The 10315-nt window shown below is 43.7% G+C and overlaps 1 protein-coding gene across 5 annotated transcripts in view; it reads right to left on the bottom strand.

Annotated features, from left to right (window-relative positions):
- Positions 1–681: 681 nt before the first annotated feature.
- Positions 682–10315, bottom strand: part of LOC132691070 (uncharacterized) — a 233498-nt gene continuing 223864 nt past the window's right edge. For all 5 annotated transcript variants that reach the window (XM_078438566.2, XM_078438564.2, XM_078438567.2 and 2 more), the window contains one exon: positions 682–6084. In XM_078438566.2, coding sequence (XP_078294692.1) covers positions 3281–6084 — 2804 coding nt within the window. In that variant the 3' untranslated portion in view covers positions 682–3280. The remainder of the gene's footprint in view (positions 6085–10315) is intronic.

The raw sequence follows: 10315 nt of genomic DNA, 5'->3' as shown, positions 1-10315 counted from the left end.
AGCATGATTAAGTGCTCAGGGTTTTGTTACGTTTATTGATGCTCCCAGGAGCTCAAGTAAACCCCATCATCGCTTCTATGTCATAGTCAGCAAACAGGCTCAAGGGGCCCTAGCTAGTTGCTCAGATATTCCTAGCTGGGGAATCCACACCAAGACCTTGGTATTGTGCAGACCCTCCTCCCTACAGGTGGGTTTTGGGGACTGATTTGGATCAGGGGCTTCTGGGCTTCTGAGACACCCCATTTCTTTCCAGCACACACGTGGGAGCATAGGCATCTGGTGGTAACTGGGACAGCTACAGGTGCCTGGCTCTAGGATGCCCCCTACAGATGGAGCTATACAGGAATGGACACAGCTCTTCACATCTTCCAAAGGACCAGGGGTGGGGCAGCTCCTAATCCCCATTATACATAAAAGAAAACTGAGGCCCCCAATGGGCACATTTGCCTGTGGGTCTTTATTATGGCCAGGAATCCAAGAATTAAACATAGGCAGCTTGGACCAGGACCTGGGGAGTGTGATCAATGACCTCTACATCACCACCACTCCACCCTCCACCCCGCCAGGTTTTGGGACTCAAAGTAAAGTCTAACCCAGCCCATCCTGATGTAATGTTATCGCCCACCTGCTCCAGCCAACCAACCAATGGTCACCGATGGTGATAAAGCAGGAAAATGGGTAAACCACTACAAAGAAAGGCTTTATTGTATTCCTCAATGACTGGACTTAAGAATGTGATGGAGAATATGTTAATGCAGAAAAAATTTAAAAGGGTACAGCATAAGTGTCCATCCCATTGTGAATTGTGCACACACACACTTGTTTCACTGTCCTGTTTCTTAAAGGAAATAGTCAAAGCTCAAAGAATAGGAAAAAGATATGTGCAGACATGTTACCAAAGATGTAGATAGCAAATGAACGTTGGAAAAAATGCCCATTGTGAATCCTTACAGAAATGCAATTTAAGCAGAAAGTGAGAGAACACTAAAAACTTATTAAAAGGACTAAAATTAAAATGATTGTCCAAACAGAGGAAATGGAACTCTGAGACACTGCTGGGAAGATGCACAATGTAGAATCAAAAGTAAAACATTTACCTACCCTGTGACCCAGACATTACACTCTAAGTTACTGACAGAAGATCAAGGAAACATACATTCACATAGAGAGCACTAATGTTTATACTAGCCTTATCTTCAGTAGTCAAAATCTAGAAAAAAAGAAAATCCTCGTACACTGATAAATGGATAAACTGGTATATCCAAAAATATTACTCGGCAAAAACGAATAAAACCCACTACTCACATAGCATCATTGAGGAGTCTCAAAGTAATTGTGACACATAAATTCCAAACATAAACTCAATCTGTCTATTGTAGGAGAAACAAATGGTTACCTACAGAGGTGGGAGATGCAAGGATTATAAAACGACCTAAGTAAACATACTGTGACAGATATGGTTATTATCAAGACTATGATGATGGCTTTAGAGGTTCAGAACTATGTCAAAACTTATAAAATTATACTTTAAATATATGCAGGTTAGTACATGTAGGCTGTATCTTGAATAAAGCTCAAGATAGATTGTCCCACTCTTTTTGGAAAACAGGTTTGGCAACCTGTTTGGCACACTGACTCCACCAATCTTCCCCACGCCTATGGGGGTATCACCTCAGTGGCAGCAAATGTGGAGAACAGTGAAGAATATTTCCATACAAGTCAACAGGAATGCTCCACATCCCAGGAATATAGATCCTCCTTTTATCTTTTTTTTCTTTTCCTGTCTGTGTGATAACGGCTTTGAGGCAAACATCACAGAATCCACAAAACCTTTTGATTTTAATTTTTATTTTTTTCTCTGACAATTACTTTAGCTACATAAGATAAATGTGCCCGGAGGTCCTGAGATTTGTGTACACACTGATCCTGCAAAGTCATGGTCACAGAAACTTTCCTGGACACATTTTTAGAAGAGGCACGTTCCATGAAGTTGGCTGCAGTTTCCTCCACTCCCTATTAAGCCAGTGTTTTTTATGAATTATGGTTTCCCCAGATGCCTGTGGTCTTACAACCAGTGACCCTGGCCCAATGGATTGTGGACATCAGGGCACATGGCTGTTTGCAGAGCTGTGGAAGAAAACACCTCATCAGTACTGACATCCCCTGTGATAGCTCCTCTGAGTAAGTGAAAAATTCATGCTGCTTTCAAAAGCCTCTGAGGGTCTCACACTTGTCCCCTGCTTGGGGTCATCACTGAGACTCCTAAAACACAAAGCATCCAGACCTCAAATGAAAACCAGAAAGCCCTGCAGTTTTTCAGAGGTTGTGGGGCAGTGATAAAGATTTGGTCAAGGCTGGCAAGCTACTTTCTGCCATCATCCTCTCCCTCCTCAGGCATGGACAATTTGAGACTCCTAAAAAGTTCACCCTCTGATGGCTGTTGAGCCCAAATCTGTTTATAAACTACCCCACAGAGTAAGTAGAACATTCAAGATTAAAAAGGATTTAAAAAGTAAGGCCCTGAGGGGCACGTGGGTGGCTCAGTTGGTTCAGCGTCTGACTTTGGCTCAGCTCATGATTTTATGGTTTGTGGATTTGAGCCCCACATAGGGCTCTGTGCTGACAGCTCAGAGCCTGGAACCTGCTCCAGATTCTCTCTCTCTTGGCCCTCTCCCACTCGTGTGTGCTCTCTCTAAAAAATAAACATTAAAAAAAAAAGGGCCTTGATTATTGTTTAAGCCAAAGCAATGTGCAGCAGACCACTCTCAAGTTTGTGACTTGGAAACTGGAAAAACATCTCACAAGTATCACAGGAGACCATCATGTCCCTGAAAAAGGTAGTTATTCTCTGTAAGCTGCCAGCCAAACTCATATTCTCTGGGTCATCAATGATTCAGGTTCAGGCCGAAGGTAGTCAAGGAGATGGGGAAGCTGACCCCTAAGGGCTCAGGTTACTCTTAATTTGCTCCAATTCATGAGAACAAAGGTCAGCCTCCCTGAACAAACTGGTGGTGAACTAATGCACACCTTGGGGACCTGCCAGGCGGTAGAGGAGAACAGGCTTTGGGCACAAGATCTAGCTGTGACCTAAATCTGAAAAGAGCCCTGAACAGTATGGAAAGTGCAACATATTTACACAAGCTTAGGATGTCACTGAAACTTACAAGGGATCTCCCACTGAGCATGTTTAGATGTCTGAGATTCAGTCCAGATAGAGGACTCCTCAAAGCTCCCTCCAGAGTTATTACAGTGGATAGGAAATTGAACATTCTCCACACACCTAAGGCCTTTCTCTAGTGTGAACTCTCTGATGTTGAGAGAGTGTAGATTTTCGTGTAAAAAATTTCCCACATTCACTGCACTCATAAGGCCTTTCTCCAGTGTGACCTCTCCGGTGTTGACTGAATTGGGAACTATCCCTGAAGGATTTTCCACATTCGCTGCACTCATAAGGCCTTTCTCCAGTGTGAACTCTCTGATGATAACGTAGCTTGGAGCTAGAGATAAAAGATTTCCCACATTCACTACACCCATAAGGCCTGTCTCCTGCATGAACTCTCTGATGATAACGAAGAGTGGAACTGGAAGTAAAAGACTTCCCACATTCACTGCATTCGTAAGGCCTTTTCCCTGCATGAACTCTCTGATGGTAAGAGAGGGTAGCGCTACTGGTAAAAGACTTCCCACATTCACTGCACACATAAGGTCTTTCTCCTGTGTGAACTCTCTGGTGTCGAATCAGTATGGAGCTGTTGGTAAAAGATTTCCCACATTCACTGCACTGATAAGGCTTTTCTCCTCTATGAACTCTATGATGATAACCAAGGCCAGAGATAGATGTAAAGGATTTCCCACAAGCACTACACTCATAAGACCGTTCACTATTATGAATTCTCTGGTGTATTGACAGGGAAGATTTTTGGCTAAAAGTCTTCCCACATTCACTGCACTCATAAGGCCTTTCTCCCGTGTGAGTTCTCCGGTGTTTGTTGAATTGTGATCTATCCTTAAAGGATTTCCCACATTCGCTGCACTCATAAGGTCTTTCTCCACTGTGCACTCTGTGATGATAACGAAGGCTGGCACTAAAGGTAAAAGATTTCCCACATTCACTGCACTTGTAAGGCCTCTCTCCCGTGTGAACTCTCTGATGGTAACGGAGGGTAGAACTGGAGGTAAAAGATTTCCCACATTCACTGCACTCATATGGCCTTTTACCTTCATGAACTCTTTGATGGTAACAAAGTGTGGAGCTACAGGTAAAAGATTTCCCACATTCATTGCACACATACGGTTTTTCTCCTGTGTGAACTCTCTGGTGTTGAATCAGGGTCCACCTATTATTAAAAGATTTCCCACATTCACTACACTTGTAAGGCCTTTCTCCTGTGTGAACTCTCTGATGTAAAATAAGGTTATTTCTTCGGATAAAGGATTTCCCACACTCACTACACTCGTAAGGCCTTTCTCCAGAATGAACTCTATGATGATAATGGAGGTCAGATCTAGAAATAAAAGATTTCCCACATTCGTTACACTCATAAGGCCTTTCTCCAGTGTGAACTCTCTGGTGATAACGGAGGGCAGAGCTAGTAGTAAAAGATCTCCCACATTCACTGCACTCATAAGGCCTCTCTCCAAGGTGACCTCGATGATGATACTGGAGGGTGGAGCTACAGGTAAAAGATTTCCCACATTTATTGCACACATACGGCTTTTCTCCTGTGTGAATTCTCCGGTGTCGAATGAGCGTCCACCTATTGTTAAAAGATTTCCCACATTCACTACACTCATAAGGTCTTTCTCCAGTGTGAACTCTGTGGTGATAACGCAGGCTGGAACTAAAGGTAAAAGATTTCCCACATTCACTACACTCATAAGGTCTTTCACCTGAGTGAACTCTTAGGTGTATAATGAGGTTATTTCTTCGGGTAAAGGACTTGCCACATTCACTGCACTCATAAGGCCTCTCCCCAGTGTGAACCCTGTGATGATAACGGAGAGCAGTACGAGTGATAAAGGATTTCCCACATTCACTGCATTCATAAGGCCTTTCTCCAGAATGAACTCTCTGATGATAACGGAGGTCAGACCTAGAGATAAAAGACTTCCCACATTCACTGCACTCATAGGGCCTTTCCCCTGTGTGAGATCTCTGATGATAACTTAGGGCAGAGATAGAGGTAAAAGATTTTGCACAGTCACCACACTTATAAGGCCTTTCTCCAGTTTGAACTCTACATGGAATCAACACTGAGCTCTGACTAAAAGATTTTGCACATTCACCACACATATAACTGTTTTCTCCACCGTGCCATCGCTGGGGATGAATGAGAACGGATTTGTGGCTTAAGGATTTCCCACATTTGCTGCACTTGTATTGCCTGGATCCGGAGTGAGTCTTTCCATGTTGACTGAGGGTTGAGCTTTGCCGAAGGGATTTTCCACATTCATCAAACTCGTGATGCCTTTTTCCAGTATGCAATCTCTGGTGGATAACAAATGAAGATTTGTACCTGAATGTTTTCCCACATTCACTGCACACAAAACACTGGTCCTGAGAAAGCGTGTGTTTGGGACCGAAGGCTTTCTTGCATTCTCCCCAGGTGTAATGACTTTTTCTGCTCTGTATAGTTGCCCTGCACTGGCTGATTGTGTTTGGCTTTTCTCCAGTATGAATGGCCCCTTGTTGCAGATGCCCCGAGCCAGGCAGGAAGTCTTTCTCAATCTCTCCACAGGTAAAGGGCTTTCCTGAATCATGGAATCCACAGCTCTTCACAAAAGAGGTCCTGTCCACACTGCTTCTGAATGGTTTCTCTCCCGTGTGCTGCTCTGGCTGCTGCTGAAAGTTTACGCCGAAATAAAATCGTTTTGCGCATGCCCCACACCTCAACAGTTTCTGGCTGCTTGGCTTTCCCTGGTGCTCACCCAGGCGGAAAACATCTCTCAAGACCGGACCGCACATGTCACAAGGGTGGGTCTTCCGGGAAGACAGAGCTGCCTTGGGCGTGCTGGCCTGTGACACACCTACAGAAACGCTCTGTTCAAGGGGCGCCTCCGCATCCTCTGCTCCACAGCAGCAACCTGAACGCAAAGAAACTCTCATGAAATACATGGTGACTACAGTGAGGGGTAAGCCCGTCACTCATATGCACCTGTCTCGTGTAGGCACAAGTTTATGGGATGCTTTTCCAGACACAGGAGTTGGAATTCAGTTGTGCATTACTGGGATCCTAAGGTCACAGACTGGTGGATAACCCACCAGGGAAGGAAACAAAGACAGCATATGAGACAAGGAAGAGAGATGAGGACTACAACTAGTTTCTGTGCCAACGGTTTTTGGCAGGACCTTTGCCACTGCTGATGAGATGCTGAGTAGAAGCATGCATCCAAGCCCACTAAAATCCAGCTGCAACAGATTAGCTGCTGTTCCATGTCATTGTAAGGACACGTGAATATCTCATGGCTAATGCTAGAGCACACAGAAAGAACACTGAGAGAAGTGGGTGAGATGAGTCAGAGAGGTGATGATCATCACTGCACTAAAGTCATAGTAGAAACGATGAGAACCAAGAAATTGGCAAAGTGTCAAACCAGAGAAGAAAGAGGTAGTAATGAAGTGCGGCCAGTGGAAATGACATGAAAAGTGGGGGTGAATAAAGACAGGTTTCTGGTGTAATCTGAGCACATCCCTGATGGCACATTCTCTCCAGCCATTCACCAGGACCAGCCCATCCCTTCTCCCGCTGAGTCCACCTTGCCACATCTGGAGTCATGTCCATCCTGTAAGCCCTGTAAGTCCATCTTCTCTGTAAGCCCTGAGCAACTACATGGGACATGGATGATACAAGTCCTAAGGGAAAAACAGGACAAATGAATAGCCAGCCCTGTCCCAGGGCTGTCCACACAAGAGGCCTAGAAAAAAGAGCAAGGTAGATGATGTCAGCATGACAGCAGAGGAAACCAGCCTTTGACCTTAGCAGGCTTAGGAGTCCAATTAAGAGGGGCGGCTGGCTATCAACAATATCCAAATGATGGAAAGAACCCAATGTCCTTCGACTAATGAAAGATGATGTGGCATGTGTACGTATGTACATACGTGTGTACACACACACACACAGAGGAATATTACTCAGTGATCAAAAGGAATGCAATCTTGCCATTTGCAATAATGTGGTTGGAACTAGAGTATATTATGCTAAGTGAAATAAGTCAGAGAAAGACAAATATTCTGTGATTTCATTCATATGTGGAATTTAAGAAACAAAACAGATGAACATAGGGGAAGGGAAGGAAAAATAAATAAGATAAAAACAGAGAGGGAGACAACCATAAGAGACTCTTAAATACAAAGAACAAACTGAGGGTTGCTGGAGGAGAGGTGGGCGAAGGGTGGACTAAATGGGTGATGGGCATTAAGGAGGATGCTTGTTGGGATGAGCACTGAGTGTTATATGTAAGTGATAAATCACTAAATTCTACCCTTGAAACCATTATTACACTACATGTTAACAACCTTGGACTTAAATGAAATTTTTAAAACATTTTTAACAAGAGGGGCACCTGGGTGGCTCAGTTGGTTAAGCATCCGACTCCTGATTTCAGCTCAGGTCATGATCTCACAGTTCATGGGACTGAGCCCCACGTTGGGCTCTGCACTGACAGCGTGGAGCCTGCAGGGGATTCTCTCTCTACCTCTCTCTCTGCCCTTCCCCTTCTTGCTTTCTCTAACACATTAAAAAAATATTAAAAAAGAGTCCAATTAAGACACAACAGCAACACAAGGGAGCACACTAAAAGGATCGATGGGGACACTGGCTTAGTGAAGACACCTGGAGAGACAGAAAATAAGGGTGGGCACTATATGTGTCAGCCAAAGGGGTGATGCCACTGCATTCTGCAGTGGCCTACTCTACAGGGGACCCCAGCAGCCACTGCTGCGAACCTCAACAAGTCCCACTACAGCTGTGGACTATCACAGGTTACACAGCAGAAGTGTCCAGGTGTTTGTAGACATGGACCCCAGATGTCTGCTGTGCAGAAGACCCTGGCAGCTTCTGCACTAACATGACCGACCATGGGGACCTGCCAGGGAATAATAACTGAGCTGCCCCCTCTGCCAAAAAAGGAGCTACTGCTCCACCCCGGGGAGCAGAGCTGGCACTCACATCAAACCCACACACACCCTGGACCCAAGAGATGCAACTGCTCCGTGGTTGCCCATATTCCATAACCTGACTCCATGGCTGTCACCTGAGTGCCCAAGCCTCAAGTACCAAAGCCATGGCCACTGTGGGCTAGCCAGCTCCTCAAAACCCAGAGACACTGTCTAAATGTACGATGCTCCTGTCACAGGTTCCATCAATGCTCAGTGTCCAACCGCATCTCACATAGCACACTCAACACTGCTGCAGACTATTTGGCATCTGGGACCCTAGAACTGCTAATGCTCTGTGTCAGTTCACACCCTAGAAACCAGACCTGTACCTGCTCCGCAGGTGCCTGCACATCAGACACCAATGCTACCACCACCACGAAGACACCCAAGAGCTGGACTGGGCATCACGATGGGAACCCCATGGCCAAAATACTTCCTGTGGGAGAAAGTGTTTCTCTACTACTGTGGACACACAGAGCCTTAGCTATTGAGGACTCCTGCAGTCTTTGCTAACATTGATCTCAGATGACAGAGCTGCAGACACTAAGCCTCTTGGCCATCTTGTAGTGGGAACTGCCACACACAGGTAAAGATCTTCCCCACTAAAACCTTTCTGTAAAGTCTAGAAGTGACTACTCCATGAAATGTACAGACATCAATGCAAGGCTACAAGAAACACAAAAAAATCAAGGAAACAGAACACCCCCAAAGGAACACAGTAATTTATCCATCACCCTAACAAAATGCAGATCTATGAACTGTCAAAGAATTCAAAATAATTGTCTTAAGGGAGTTCACTGAGCTACAAGAAAATACAATTTAATGAAATAAGGAAAACAATTACAAAAGATTTTCAACAGACAGATACAAAAATATAAAAAAGAACCAAATTATGGCATACTATATTGTACACCTGAAACAAATATAACACTGTATGTTAACTATACTGGAATTTAAATTTAATAATAAAAAAAGTTATGGTGAAGAACACAATGAATGAAACAAACAAAAAAACACAAAAGAGAATCAGCAGCCAACCTGATCAATCAAAAGAATGAATCTGAAAAGAAAAAAAAAATCTGAAACTGAAGATACTTTTGAAATTATTCAAATTAGAAAAGAGACAACAAAAAAAATGAAAAAGGAAAGTCTGTGTGTATTATACGTCATAAAACAATATTTGCATTATGGTGGTCCTGAAGGAGAAGACAGACAGACAGACAGAAAGGGACAGAAATCTGATTTAAACAGTCACAGATTATAAAATAATGGATGAAAACTTCCCAGATCTGGGGACAGACATGAACATACAGGTATATGATGCTCATAAGTCCCCAAAAAGATTCAAACCAAAGAGGACTTTACCAAGACACATTACAGGGGCACCTGGTTGGCTCAGTCAGAAAAGCATGAGACTCTTGATCTTGGGGTCATGAGTTCAAGACACATGTTGGATACAGAGATTACTTAAAAATAAAATCTTTAAAAAAAAAAAAGAAAAAAAAAAAAAGACGACACATTACAGTGACCCTTAAGAACAACATGGGTTCAAACTGTGCGGATTAATTTATAAGCAGACTTTTTCCAGTAAATACAGTAAAATACTATAAATGTATTTACTCTTCCTTATGATTTTAGCACATTCTTTTCTCTAGCTTACTTTATTGTAAGAATACAGTAGATGTATAATGTACAAAATATGAGTTAATTTATGTTATTAGTAAGGCTTTGGTGAAGAGTAGGCTAACAGTAACCAAGTTCTGGGAGAAGTCAAAAGTTATACATGGATTTTTGGCTGCATGGGGGTTAGCACCCCTAACCCCTGTGTTGTTCAAAGGTCAAATATATGGGGCAGCTGGGTGGCTTTGGTTAAGAAGGCTCAGGTCATGATCTCACAGTTTGTGAGTTCAAGTCCCGTATCAGGTGAGCTGGAGCCCTGCTTCAGGTGAGCATGAACCCCAGGTGAGCCCCAATTCTCTCTCCCTCTCTCTCTCTATGCCCCTCGTGGGATTCTCTCTTTCTCTCTGCCCCTTGCTCACTTGTGCCTTCTCGCTCTCAAAAAAAAAAAAAAAAAGTCAACTATATAATATCGAAATATAATGACAGAGAATTTGAAAGCTGTGGGAAGAGAACTTACACAAGGGAACCCCCCCAACC

This window comes from Panthera onca, chromosome E2, assembly GCF_046562875.1.
Source record: "Panthera onca isolate mPanOnc1 chromosome E2, mPanOnc1 haplotype 2, whole genome shotgun sequence".
Lineage (NCBI taxonomy): Eukaryota > Metazoa > Chordata > Mammalia > Carnivora > Felidae > Panthera > Panthera onca.
The sequence above is the reverse complement of the archived record's forward strand: the minus strand, read 5'-3'. Positions and strand labels throughout refer to the sequence as shown.